General features: G+C 40.0%; 1 protein-coding gene across 4 annotated transcripts in view; it reads right to left on the reverse strand.

The window, feature by feature from the left end:
* The window catches only part of celsr3 (cadherin EGF LAG seven-pass G-type receptor 3), a 209,611-nt gene that overhangs the window by 26,790 nt on the left and 167,530 nt on the right, over positions 1-15,291 (reverse strand). For all 4 annotated transcript variants that reach the window (XR_004414675.1, XM_033037098.1, XM_033037099.1 and 1 more), the window contains 5 exons: positions 12,439-12,565; positions 11,066-11,272; positions 3,955-4,129; positions 672-784; positions 55-134 (listed from right to left, as the gene is read on the reverse strand). Coding sequence is in view for 3 of the 4 variants with exons in the window: in XM_033037098.1 (XP_032892989.1) it covers positions 55-134; positions 672-784; positions 3,955-4,129; positions 11,066-11,272; positions 12,439-12,565 (702 nt within the window). In the remaining variant the exon portion in view is untranslated. The remainder of the gene's footprint in view (positions 1-54; positions 135-671; positions 785-3,954; positions 4,130-11,065; positions 11,273-12,438; positions 12,566-15,291) is intronic.

A 15,291-nucleotide genomic window follows, 5' to 3' on the forward strand; every position in this document is an offset into this window, starting at 1 on the left:
AAATGTAAGCAGCATTGCTTCTTTTTGATTAATATAGCAGTTTTGACCACTTACAGTATTGATTTTTTCTTGGCTTCCTTCTGTGTTGGGGCACAGGAAATTCTTGCTACCAATAAGGATATCACAATGTTCATCTAAAAGCAGCAAACATCTGAGTCAAACTTTAAACATAGTTCAGACTTCAAAAAGGACTCGAAATATACAGATGAGGTGGAAAAAAAGAAACTGAACAGAAGGATTTTAAAATAAGTCCATCATGACAGTAGTGGTTCCATGTACAAGGGGGGAGATGAAGTACTAAACAAGTATTAAAGGGTTCATAGAACCAATGCAATTAACAGAAGCATTCAACTTGTTAAGAATATATTGCATTTTGTATTTTTGCAGACAATTTGGAAGTCATTTTAATTTTATCAGTAGTCTACAAGGCTAGATGTCAGGAGTATTTCTCCTGCTGTTTGGGTATGGAACATCAGAGCCTTAAGATGGGTGGTTAAAGAGAAGAATTGCCAGCCGGAGTGGGGTAATAGAAATAATATAGCTAGCTAAATCAAGTAAAAGAAACAATTCAATGAAACATTATTATTATGCCACAAATATTTTGTTTTATAGAAGGCACAGAGCTCCAATACTAATTCTAAAAATATTACAAGAGTTGAAGACAGATTTACCACAATGACAACTGCAATTGGCCCAGCAAAGCTCCAGATCAGCTTATCATGTACAGAGATCCAGCAGAAATCAGGATTTCCATAACCTTCTGGATCCAGACCTACTGCAAGACCTGGAAAACACATACCATCAACAAACTAAGAGAAACAGAAAATATGCAGTTTCAAATCTTCGCAAAGTCTTTGTATAAACTAGGCCATCTAGTAAGTGATTTAGAGAGATTCAAGAGAGATTCAAGAGAGAGTTTATTGTCATGTGTCCCTGATAGGACAATGAAATTCTTGCTTTGCTTCAGCACAACAGAACATAGTAGGCATGACTGCAGAACAGACCAGCGTGTCCATATACCATTATATAAATATATACACACATGAATAAATAAATTGATCAAGTGCAAATAAACAGATAATGGGCTATTAATGTTCAGAGTTTTGTCTGAGCCAAGTTTAATAGCCTGATGGCTGTGGGGAAGTAGCTATTCCTGAACCTGGTTGTTGCAGTCTTCAGGCTCATGTGCCTTCTACCTGGAGGTAGTGGGGAGATGAGTGTGTGGCCAGGATGGTGTGGTTCCTTGATGATACTACCAGCCTTTTTGCCAGGATGGTGTGGGTCCTTGATGATACTGCCAGCCTTTTCTCAAGTTATCTTAAAGATTGCATAGAATATTTAATAGGATGTTGCGAGGACTCGAGACCCTGAGCTTTAGGGAGAGGTTGGGCAGGCTAGGATTTTATTCTTTGAAGCATAGGAGGCCGAGGAGTGATTTTCTAGTGGTGCATACAATCAAAAGGGGAATAAATAGGCTGCATTCACAGAGTCCTTTTCCCTGGGAGGGCAATCAAGAACTACAGGGGATATATTTAAGGTGAGAGGGAAATGATTTAAAAGGAACCCGAGGATGGTGGGCACATGGAATGAGCTTCAAGAGGAATAAAAATATTTAAAAGACATTTGTACATGTACATGGCCCGGAATGGTTTGGAGGGATATGGGCCTGGTGCAGGCAAATGGGACTAACTTGGATGGTGCATCTTGATCAGCTTGAATGAGTTAGGCCAAGGGTTCTATTTTTGTGGTTCAGTTTAATCTAGTTTAGAGATACAGCATGGAAGCTCACCAATTCCGCACCGACCAGTGATCCCCACACATTAACACTAGCCTACACACACAAGAGACAATTTACACTTATACCAAGCATACAAACCCAAGCCAATTGACCTACAAACCTGTATGTCTTTGGAGTGTGGGAGGAAACCGAAGAAGATCTCGGAGAAAACTCACGAGGTCATGGGGAGAACGTACAAACATCGTACAGACAGCACCTGTAGTCGGGATCGAACCGGGGTCTCCTGTCCTGCAAGCACTGTAAGGCAGCAACTACCGGCGCGCCACCATGCATGATTGATTATGGGCATGTGATTGGGGAAGGGCAATAACAGATTATAAAACCGAGAAACTAATAAATAGAAAGTGCCTTATTCTTTGTAGTTTAAATCAATAGCATAAATTGAATTATTTTTGTTGGCCAGGGAAAGCGGGGGAGGGCTGTCTGAAATTCACACCCGCGATGAACAGGAAGGTAAAAGACGGCTGAGACATTTATGTTAAGTCCTTTAGAGAGGGGGGGGGGGGGGGCGGGCGAGACGGGGAGAGATGGAGTGGAGACACTTTTAAGAAGCCAGACAACTTTTAATAAAGTTTAGTGGGCATTTAACATTACCGGTCTGTTTACCTTTTTTTTCTCAACGAGCTATTACCTTCGACTACCTTTGATTGCCTACAATAGCATTACGACCTACTACGACCTATCTCGACTAAACCTATGCGTAGAAAAATATTGATTTTTTCCATAGCAACCTTTTTTTACTCGCGGGCATTTTTCATCTTGCTGAAAAAAACGCCACGACCTAACTGAGGCCTCGAGTTCGCGGGGACTACTCTCGAGCATGAAGGAGAGTTATAAAGACCTCCTAGGACCTCGTGTCGACCATACTGCGAGTATGAGTCGAGGGCAAACTCTTCTAAACTCGCGAATTACGTCGCCGCAGTGGGACAGGCCCTTGCGTTATTGCATGGCTTAGAGGTTAAAATTGTTCATAAAGTACAAAGCAAAAATAGTGAATGACAGGTTAAGACCCAGAATGTGGAGGAAGATACAAGTGGCAAAAAGCAAAATACTGAATTGGAGTAGTCGTTCTTTTAAAAAAAGTGTCAATCTGAAAGGTTTATTCTATTTGTGGGCCTGTATGCTTACAGATAGAAATGTGATCTTGCAGGCAGAATTTTCACCTCTAGGCCATGCAATGTCATCTTTGCTATTGTAACCATTTCACTGGGCCACCTAATTCACAGTCACATGTCTTTCGTGAACGCCACCACTGATCCTTGGAGAGAGTATAAAACTAACAAATCCTACCAAGTTCCTCCTCAATTTGTTTTTATGCTCAAAGCTATCCTATTTGGAACCCAGTCAGGCCACTCTCATGTGTACTAGCACAGAAATGGATCTGTAATCACGCATTACAATCGTTCCACTCTTTTAAGCCTCCACCCCAACAGCAGCATTTATTACTTTAACTATGATATTCCCTTTATCCTGTATCTGTACACAGTGTACGGCTCAAGTGTAATCATGTATAGTCTTTCCATGGACTGGACCGCAATGAACAAAAGCACGGTGGCATAGGGGTCAGCGCAGCTGCCTTACAGCGCCAGAGACCTGGGATCGATCCCAACTACGGTTCTTGTCTGTACAGAGTTTGTATGTTCTCCCCGTGACCTGAAAGGGTTTTCTCTGAGGTTTTCGATTTCCTGCCACATTCCAAAGTCGTACAGGTTTGTAGGTTAATTCGCTTAGTATAATTGTATAAATGTAAAATTGTCCCTAGTGTGTGTAGGGTAGTGTTAATGTGTGTGGTTTACTTGTTGCTGTGGATTCGGTGGGCCAAAGGGCCTTTCTGAGCTGTATCTCTAAATTAAACTAAACTAAAAAGATTTTCACTGTACCTCGATACACGTGACAATAAACTATACTAAACGAAAACGAAACATTTTCCCATTAAAATATTCCAATATACAAAAGTAGTCTGACTTAAATGTGTTTTGAAAGTGTAAGAGAAAGGTAGGAGGGCTTGCTCGGATTAGATAGAAGATCCTGGGTCAGCGAATTTCCCCATATTTTTTATAGGAAAAGACAAGAACATACCGTTATACTAGACAAACACAGAAATGCCCAGCATGTGAGTATACACTTATATTACTGCATGTAATACTGGTGCCAACCTGTGATGATGGCAGGCACTCCCCAGCCAATGGCATAATAGAATCTCATGGCACCATAGTTGATGTTCCTAACTTCAGTCTGCATACGGTAGATGTGAAGCCATTCCACGAAGATCCAGGCAAAAGTAGCCATAAAGAAGTAATGCAACAAGATAGCAACCACTGTGCATAGGAACTGTGGGGAAAGAAATTAGGATGGTTATTACAGTTTACACTAAAAGGTCACATTTGTAACTTCATATTATGCAACTCAATTTAGTATAATTTTAATTTCTATCATCTATAAATCCGAGACATAAATCATATACCAGCATTTATTTTATAAACGCTTCAATATTGATTGTAATTTAGTTATACAGATCAAATTTTTTGCATTTTGTCAAAGGCAGCAGTTAATTTTTTGGGATCAGTTGAAGCTTAATGGTCTATGAGGATGGTAAATGATATTAGAATTGTTCAAGATAGACACAAAAAGCTGGAGTAACTCAGCGGGACAGGCAGCATTTCTGGAGAGAAGGAATGGGTGACGTTTTGGATCAAGACCCTTTGTCAGACTGTGGTTCTTCAGAATTGTTGAGTTGAGTTGCTGCCCTTTAACTCTAATCTTGCAATTTCATATCCTCCACACAACTCCTTCCCTTAGTAAAATTCCAGAACAGCTTAACTTCAGCACTTAAAATTCACCATGAATTAGATCTCTGCAAAGAATGATTATCATTATTACTTTGCTGAAATAGATCAAGGATACAACTGAGGCTGATATGAATAGGAGATAAAAAGAAGCAAAACAAAATACAGCAGTTATAGACACAAAGTACTGGAGTAACTCAGGAGGTCAAGCAGCATCTCTGGAGATGGTCAGGACCCTACTTCAGACTGGCCACAACATGCTGGAGTAACCCTGTGGGTCAGGCAGCATCTCTGGAGAAAAGTGGGAGGTGACATTTCAGGTCAGGACATTTCTTCAGACTAAAAAACCCGTTGTTTCTACAAAATACAGCTGTCTTTTAGTTGACACAAAGCTTGAATTAAAAAAAACAATAATTTTCAAAAGAAAGAAAAGGCTGTGGAAATTAACCCATTCATAACAATAACGCCATTTGTTGGATAGCTCTTAAAAATTAGTTATTCACGAGTTCTCTCCTATAGATAAAATATTGTACCTGTGCAAAGACCACACATTACAGAGATCACACGTTTCCAATTCCATCAACCTGACACATTTTTTGTGGGACTTCAGAATGTTTGAACCAGCCTTGCTGAATTCATACTGCCACTGAGTACAGATGTTACCCATGTTACAGAGGGGTGGAGGTGCTTTGCTAGAAAACGGGCTGTATTGCAATTTTTCATTTTATGGAGCCATGTCATATGCGCACGTGCCAAGAAACGTGGGGTATAACATTAAAAAAAAATGTATTTACTTTCTTTCAAAACTTCAAATACAAATTCCGTAACAGTAAATTTCAGTCCATTTCTCAACTGTTTGGACAGTAATTTGTGAATTATATACGGGTGAATTTATGAAACCCCAGCGGCTGTAATGCTGGTGTAACAACTGTAGTGTTCTTGGATAAGTGTTGTGTATAAAAATACTCACGGGAAGTGTAAATTGAACATTGAATACACACAAGCTTGTGCATTATCTATAACTTAAAGAACACCTAATATCCAGTGATTCTTTATCTGAAAAATCTTACCCATTCCTACACTTGAATCATTCTACCTCAGCATGACAGGCCAAGACATTTCTTTAAACATTTCATCAGTTTTTTAAATATTTTCTCCATGTAAATAGGAGTGCACTAAAAGGTGTAACATGGCTGAAAGGCTCAATAATGTTTTAACACATCAAATTATATGGTTATCTGATCTCTGAGATTATACATCATAGACTCATGTAGCATGAACATCTGCCCTTCAGCCCATCTAGTCTGTTCTGACCAGGAAGCATCCATTTACATAAAACCTATACCAGTCTCATTTTATTATCCCCACATTTCCATCATCTTGCCCTATATTCTACCACTCACCCCACGCACCAGTGTTGATGTAAATAGCTAATTGACTGACCAGCTTGCACATCTTTGGGATACAACAGAAAGGGGGGATATGTGGTGTAAACCCATATAGACATGGGGTGAATGTGTAAACTACGCAGACAGCATTGGGAAATAGGACTGAATCTGGTTTGCAGCCCAGCTAGCTATTCCACTACATTGCCCAAATTGGGCCATCATTCATTAGGTACTCCCCCAAATGTTATTGTTAGGCTGTATCTGTTTCCAGTACTCAATTACTTTGCAATAGCTGTAGTTTGAATCAGATATTTAAACGCTACATATAACATCCATGTATAGCAAGCTCTTTATAAACCTGCCAATGCAAATTCAAATGTATCTATAAAATCTAACACTCATAAATTCATGTGCATAAGTAATAGGAGCAGAATTAGGCCATTTGGCCCATCAAGTCTACACTACAAAGATAAGTCATTCAATCATGGCTTACCTTTCTTTCCCTCTTAACCCCATTCTCCTGCCTTCTCCCCATAACCCCTGACACCAGTACTAATCAAGAATCTATCTATCTCTGCCTTAGGAATATCCATTGATGGCCTCCACAGCCCTTCATGTGCCTGTTCTGTTCCGTTAAATAATGCCAAACAAATCATGTCTTAATTCAGTGATCTTTGTAGAAATTATTTATTTCATTTCTATTTAACATTTCTATTTACATCTGGCGCGTTTGAGTTATGGCAGAGATGCCATATCCTACATTTGGTAAAAGCATAATATATCTTGAGAAACCCCATTACAAACTTCAAATTAATTATTTTGATGTTCCTGTTTAGTTCTGCATGAATGCAGCATTGCCATTCAAATATGCCCCATTCCAAAGCTATCCATTCAGGTGCATGTTAAAGATTCCTTCTGCACCTTGCAGAGAATAATATAAAAGTTAATCTCAAACATAGAACAGTTCTTCTAATATAGACACAAAATGCTGGAGTAACTCGGTAGGTCAGTTCGATGACGTTTCTTCTGAAGAATAATCGTGACCCGAAACGTCACCTCTTCCTTTTTTCCAAAGATGCTGCCTGACCTGCTGAATTACTCCTGGCATTTTGTGTCTATCTTCGGTGTAAACCAGCATTGCAGTTCCATCCTACTGAGTACAGATGTTATCTTCCATTATCTTGTACCAATCATTTTAACAATGCCACAAAAATTACATTTTGACCAGACATGCATGTAATTTATAGGATCTTACTGTGTTAGTGTATGCACAACGGTACTTTAAAAGTAAAATGTTATTTACTGAGAGCTATGGGATGTTTCAAGGGGAATAAATAGTTACTACATAATGCAAGCCACACTTTTTTCTTTGCAAGACAATGACAGACCAAACTTATCTATATCGTAATTGATCTCATTACCCAGTGTAACTGACATCGTTATCAGTGCATGCATAAACTTACACAAACACAAAAGTCATTTCTAGTAATACCCACTCTTTCCCCTTCCCCCCACAATGCTTTCCCCACCTTGGTGTGCAGACATCTCTCCCACCACCGCAGTTCCTTTCTGTTCCTTTGTATGCTCACTTCTACCCCTCCAATTTCCCTTTTATCTCTTCTCTTTACCCACCCGTCCCCTTCACCCATTTCATCCCCATCCAGCTTTACATTTCACTCCTCCTTTTCATTTCCTTACCATCCCCTTTTGTCTGCTTTTCACCTCTAGCCTTTGTTACTATCTCCACCCACCTGCCAATATTGGCAGGTGGGGGGCTTTAACATCGGAGCCCCAGTTCGCCTCGACACTGCAGTTGGACTGCTGGACTATGGGAGAAGGAACAAAGGGAAGAGATAAAGACTTTGCCTTCCATCACCGTGAGGAGATGTTGGAGACTCACTGTGATGGATGTTTATGTAAACTGTGTTAAGTGTGGGTCTTGGATTGTTTTGTAATGTAAAAAACTGTAGAAATGATATTTTGTTCAAACCTAGGTTTGAATGACAATAAATTGCATTCTATTCTATTCTATTCTATTCTATATCTCTCCTCCCACCTTCACTATCACATGCCAGGCTTTGCCCATCCTCACCTCTCTTCAGTTTTCTCTCCCCTGTCTGAAGAAGAGTCCTGACCATTCCCCAGCCATTCCTTCCACAGATGCAGCCTGACCCACAGAGTTCCTCCAGCGCTTTGATTTTTACAAAAAAAAATCCACAAACTTGTTTACAGCAATTTGTTTCTGAAACAGAAAACTATGATTTCTCATGTAAGTGCGTGTGCAGGAGAGAATTTATCATCTTCCCCTTTCTGAGGTAATCAATTATCTCCTTGATCTTGTTGGCGTTGAGCGAGAGATTGGTGTTGTGACATCCCTCAACCAAATGTTGTGTCTCCCTCCTATATGCTGAATCATCACCATTTATGATTTGAATGGAAGGGAATGGCTGTGAGAGACGTTCAAAAGGAATTTGAGAAAGACTTTGTTGTTAAAAAATATTCTTTAATCAAATCTGGATATTATTTTAAACTTTTTGAGGCATAGATAGGGTAGACTGTTAGAACTTATTTCCCAAGGTGGAAAAATCAAATACTAGAGAGCATAACTGTAAGGTAAGGGGCAAAGTTTAAAGGAGATGTGCGGGGCTTATTAAAGGTGCTTGGAATATTTGAAAATGCTTTAACTCTTAAAAGCAAATTATTTGAGTTTTAAAGTTTTTTTTATAACTTATTTATTATGTTTTAACAAGTCTGCTTCATAAAAAGAAAGAATTTGAAATTTTGGGGAAGTGTGGAGAATTTACTGTCAATTGCGTGGGTGGGTATTGTTTTGAACTCCCCGTGTGAGAGTTTTTAATAATGCGGACCATCTTTCGGATGCCTGTCTGTGGTGTTGAGAATGCTCCGGTGGTTACTGCAAATTCCCATTTAGAGGGTTGCCAGAGGAAAAGTTGTATCCTAGTTAGCCAAAGTCAGCAGTTAGCCAACTCTTTATTCAGCTCAGGCGCAAATCAACAAGGGGTTTCCAATCCAGTCTCCCACCAAGAACATCCTAAGAACAGCTGTCCAGGTAGCTAACACCTTTGTGCTTGCCAGATTTACTGTCTGTTTATCATCCCTGCTAACAAATTTCACATATCACAAGAACCAGCTCGCTATTCAACCTTACTCCAAGAAAAGCATTCAGCTTGCAGTCTCCCAGAGCACACCACGAAGCTCTCCACCCAAACCAATTTAACTCAGTCCAGTAGTGCAATCTTTCTTCAACCAAATTCTGATTCTAGGCTGCATGTCAATCAAACACTATTTAAAAAGATGTTATTAGTTTTATTCTTTTTTTATTTTTGGAGATACAGCATGGAAAGAGGCCCTTTGGTCCACTGAGTTCTCGTTGACCATCAATTACCCGTTCACATGAGGTCTATGTTATCCTACTTTCGCATCCATGCCCCACATACTAGGGTCAAATCACAGAGGCCAATTAACCTACAAATCCACACATCTTTTAATGTGGGAAACCGGAGCACCCAGAGGAAACCTACACGGTCACAGGAAGAAGGTGCAAACGCCACACAGGCAACGCCCAAGGTGAGGATCGAACTTGGGTCCCTGGCGCTGTGAGGCAGCAGCTCTATCAGCTGCACTACTGTGGCATAGATGTTATTGGTGACAGGGTTATTTAGTAATTAAAACAGATCTGTTTTCCTGTTTAGATGTCCTCCTCATCTCCTCCACACCATTCTGATATATTTGTTGTTATTTATTAACCTTTGCCATCTTCGTTCAGATAAGCAGCAACAAACCATTTGAAACTATCTGAACAAACCTTCTGAAGAAGGGTCCCAACTTGAAGCGTGGCCTGTCCAGTCTGAAGAAGGGTCCTGACCTGTCCATTCCTTCCACAGGTGCTACCTGACCTGCTGAGGTCCTCCAGCACGTTGTGTCTTGAACAATAACCCATTTATTGTTCATGAACGTTACCCTATTACAGATCTTCCATTTTACTCTCTCTGTCCCTTCCCACTTCCTCTGTAATTTGTTTTATTTGCAACTTTCCCAGGTTCTGGGAGAATGGTCATTGCTTTTTCTTTTTCCATAGATATTGCCAGACTTGCTGAGTATTTTCAGCATTTTCTGCCTTTATTTCAGATTTCCAGCATTTGCAGAATGTTGCTATTGAACTGCTTTTTTTGTGTAATGTTTCCATAGATCTGGTCTGTGCATTATTACTAACATGATAACCAGAACAATGCAACATGCATTATTATGTAGTCCGACACTGGTCTCCATGTCCTTCCTCAATATCCAAATAGCAGATAACATTAGACCTTGCCCTCCTACTTTCCAGCCCATGTCCAGGCTATATCTGAAAATATCTTCAGCAATGTAATTCCTTTGGACAAGATGCGATTATAGTCTGTGATCATGTTAATTCTTCACTCCCAGAATACAATACCAAAAAGACATGCTCTCTGACATTGCCTTGACAAATTCAAAAATCTTCCCATAATGGGAAAATATGTGGAGGTGAACACCATTTTTTTTTGTCTATACGCAGCACCCCACATTGTATGGACAATCGACACTATATAAAGCAATTAACTAGGATAGAACCAGCTTCTATATCATGTACAAAAAAAAGAAATTGAAACAGGAGCTAATCTTTCAAAAAGAGGAAAAGAAGCAATTTGTATGAGAGGAATACAGAATGCTTGGCACAATACTAATACACCAATAAACCAAACATCAAAAGGGCAAAACAAAATAAAAATATTCAGAAAGACAACTGTATGAGGTGGTCAGGCTTCAAATGGGATCAGATTGAGAAGAATAGATTGTTAACAACAGAAAGTATAAGAAGTGGAAAGAGATTTAAAAAAAGATCAGAAGACAAATAGGAAAATTGTGATTGCAATCAGAAAAAATGTAGAAAGATATTCAAAGGATGAAAGATTATTAAAAATAGGCTCATGAACACAGGAAATCAAGACTGATAAAAAGTACAAAGGTACATCTCACTCCGAATGAAGTATGTGCCGTTTGAAGATGTGATTATGGGAAGAAATCTTCTGCAAATTGGCCTGCTTCCTTACCTGATTTTCTGTTTGATTAATTCCCAACAGGAAGACTAGCTCAGCGGAGAACACTGCTGCCACAATATTGCAGTGGATGCCACGAATATTGGATTTCAGTCCATTTAGACAAGACAGGATGAAGAAAGTTAGAAGCAGTGTGGCAAGAGACACACTGATACTGGAGTAAGTGACGATTGCCAATATTTCTAGGTCTCCTTCAAGTTGCTGCAGGAATATTACAAACAGGCTGTTTACCCATTACAAGAACACAAAAAAGTGCAGTTGATAAAAAGACCATTTGGCATGAATATAATTGTTGTTTCCTATAATGATATTTCAAATGCACAGCCTTCCCAATATTTATTCTTTAATATGAGACAAGAAAGTACCCCCATCTTAATTTAAATTACAACTATTAGAATGGAAATTTGTGTATCAAGACTAAACTGTCCATTTACTGTATGCACTGTGGCACCAGGAGACTAAAAAGTGAGACATTTCATTGACTGGGAATTTCAAGATATCCCAGGTAGGGCGCAGTACAGATATAATATAAATAATCTTACAGTTAAATATTTGTGATTGTTTATGTTTTGAAACTGAATATAAAGTCGTTAACTGACTATGTGAAACCAATTCGTGAATGAACATGTGCTGGCCAAATTTTCAGGGTCCTTTGGTCAATAAAGCAACCATCTCCCAAGGTAAGTGATTATGTTATTGTCTCCAGTTCTGTGATCAAAATCCTCAGTTTTCATGGTTTTGAAGGTGTGCCCCACTGATGGAAAAGCTTGCAGCATTAATCAACAAACACACAAGCATGCTGCATTAAAACACATTATCTTTTAAACATGAACTCCAAATCATGTATAACCAGATGGCAAAGTCTTATCCTGGCGTTCAGCAGAATTAGAAAATATTCATACTTGCAAATCTTTAATTGTGCCCACCTTGCCAGCACAAGGCTTGCAGTGGTTGAAGATGGCAGCTCACCACCACCTTCTCAAGGGCAAATTAGAGATGGACAATAAAATCTGGCCTTGCCTGTGTTGCTCATTTCCATTAAAATAAACAAGAAAAAATAATCCAAATGTGGCTTAGTCTTCTGAAATCAAAAAAAAGGCGAGAGAAACAAATGATATATTTACCCCAAGCAAGGATAATATAAAAATGTAGTTGGAAATCTGCTTGCACACAAGCACACTGTCTGTATTCTTGTAAGCACCTTTCCTCTTTTAACCTGGCATTTAATACCACACAATGTTATCCAGTGATTGTTATCCAGTGACATTCACGGATAAACTAATGTTATGAATCAATGTTCTGCTGTTCTGAGGCTCAATTTTTTCAAAATGGTGAGAATAATTACTAGCATTTTTAATAATGCTTACCTCACGATGTGAGCTGTCCATTAGAACCCCAAAGATCCCAAGCTGTGAACATTGACAACGGACATGTGTGTTGTTTCGATCAACAAGATCGCAGTCCTTTGCCGTCCACGTGCCAGTTGGTTCAGACCTGCAAGGTAACATGACCATCAGCTGAGTAAGTCTTTAATAATTGTGATCAACTTAAGCACAGCTCTCATATAGTGCTTCTCACCACTCTGGCAATATAAAATAAAAGCCAAGAAAACTTTAAAGCAGCAATTTAATGTACATTTTTAAAAAAAGGTTTTACTTTGAAATTTATGTTGCACCTTTACAGTTTCTCTATTCTGACCCCTAAACCTTCCCTTGATGCATACTAATACCTCAGGTTGAAAATAACTAACTAGCTGAGGCTTCATTAGTTCCTTTTCCATCATCATATAACGATTGATTGGCCTGATTTATCCACCCACCTCCCCACCTGTGCCAACCCTGCTGTTTATAAACCTATGGCCTTCAAATATCACTGTACAGCACAGTTGAAGTAAGGTGTGAAATTTTGTGATTGTGAAACTAACTGCGAATTTGATAGCTCAAAATAGCATAAAAACACATCAGAGTGTTGAACCACCTGATCGGTTTTCTTTTCAATTACTTGCAAACTCGTTAATTGAAATTTCACAGCTTTCATCAAGCAGTGGCATCTGAAATTTCTATTGGGGTTCTGATTATTACATAGATATGAGACCGAAACCCCAGAGAGTGTAAAAGGTCATCTCTGACATTTCCTTGATAAATTGAAAATTTTCTCGGATTGGGAAACTCTGTGGAGGTGAACTACATGTTTTTGTCTATAAGCAGCACCATACATCGTATGGACAATCAACACTAGATAGATGCTTAGTTTCCAGCTTCTATATCATGTACAAAAACATAAGAAATTGAAACATGAGCTAATCTTTCATCTCAGCTCCACTATCCTACACTAATCTTATTGATCTCTCTCAAGCATATACCCTGTGAATAAGCCCCAACAACCCTCTTGGGTAAAGAATTTCAAAGATTCACTACTGTTTTGGGTGAAGAGATTTCTTCTCGTCCCAGTTCTGAATGGCTAATGGGCCTGTCCCACTTAGGCGATTTTTTAGGCGAGTGCAGTTCCCGGTGTTTCAGGCTACCACTGGCAACTTGACAGTCGCCGGCAGTCCGCTGAAAAATCGCCTAAGTGGGACAGGCCCAAAAGGCTGTATTTTGAGACTGTGAGTCCTGGTTCTGGTCTCCCCAAATGGGGGAAATATCCAGCTCCTATCCACACTGTCAATTTATCGTGCAGTTTTCACTGAGATCATCACTGATTCTTCAAAACACCAGTCCTGGACTGCTTAAGCTCACTTTGCACAGCAAACCCCCTATCCCAGAAATTAATCCAGTGAACCTTCACTCTCCATCCTCTGTTGCAAATCCACCTTTCGTTAGTTTGGTAACCTCACATTTTTACATATCATGTTCCAGCTGCCACTCCTTCCCCATTCACTTTGCCTTCATATAACCTTCTGAAATCTCTGTGTCCTGTGTCTTCCACACATCTGAACTTTGTATCATTAGCAAGCCTGGATATATTACACTTCCTCGCCTCATCCACATCATCGTATGGATTGTGACGAACTGGGGCCCCAGCACTGCTGCACCCCAGTAGTCACAGCCTCCCAACATGAAATGACTTGTTCATTCCTTTTCTATTTTCCACCCAACAACCAATCCTCAATGTATATTAATAGTAAGGCTGTGATCCTAGAAAACAATCCATATCGCGAAGGCTTGTGGAAGGTAAACCATGTAATTTGCGCATGCATCAAGAAAGAGAGTTGACAAAAATTGTGTTGATTTATTTACTTTTCCCCCCACATATAAAATCCATGAGCGTGAATTTTATTCTATATCTAACATTTTCGGGTTGCGATTTGTGAACGCTGTAAAGCAGGGATCGCCTCTATCCTGCCCACTTATTTCTTTTGGCGATGTTAACTCATCTCTTGTTATAAGTGATGGATGCATTTAGATAAAGAGCCTTCAATTTTGTATTTTTAATTAATTTTCTCTGTTCTGCCTCTATTTTCAAATATACTTACATATTTTTATCCTCTATTTCTTTATTATCATCATCAATGTTGCTATCCTATACCTTTACTGTCTAACCATCTAACTTTCACCTCACCAGAACCTATCCCTCATTATTTGAAGTCTAGTCTACTGTCCCGGTTATTCAATTCACTGGGGAACTGGTCCAAGCCTGATTCAAGGGAAGCTTATCCCAATTAAACAGCCCCCTCCATCTGGACTACACTTATCCCAATTAAACAGCCTCCATCTGGACTACACGTCTTCCCACCCTGCCCCCTGTAAAGACTCCATCCCCTACTCCCAATTCCTCCGCCTACGCCGCATCTGTTCCCAGGATGAGACGTTCCACACCAGGGCATCGGAAATGTCCTCGTTCTTCAGGGAACGGGGATTCCCCTCCGCCACCATAGATGAGGCTTGCACCAGGGTCTCATCCATACCCCGCAACACTGCTATCTCTCCCCATCCCCGCACTCGCAACAAGGGCAGAGTCCCCCTAGTCCTCACCTTTCACCCCACCAGCCGGCAAATACAACACATAATCCTCCGCCATTTCCGCCACCTCCAACGTGACCCCACCACTCGCCACATCTTCCCATCTCCCCCTATGTCTGCCTTCCGCAAAGACCGCTCCCTCCGCAACTCCCTTGTCAATTCTTCCCTTCCCTCCCGTACCACCCCCTCCCCGGGCACTTTCCGTTGCAACCGCAAGAAATGCAACACCTGTCCCTTCACTTCCCCCCTCGACTCCAT

Source organism: Amblyraja radiata, chromosome 18 (assembly GCF_010909765.2).
Source record: "Amblyraja radiata isolate CabotCenter1 chromosome 18, sAmbRad1.1.pri, whole genome shotgun sequence".
NCBI lineage: Eukaryota > Metazoa > Chordata > Chondrichthyes > Rajiformes > Rajidae > Amblyraja > Amblyraja radiata.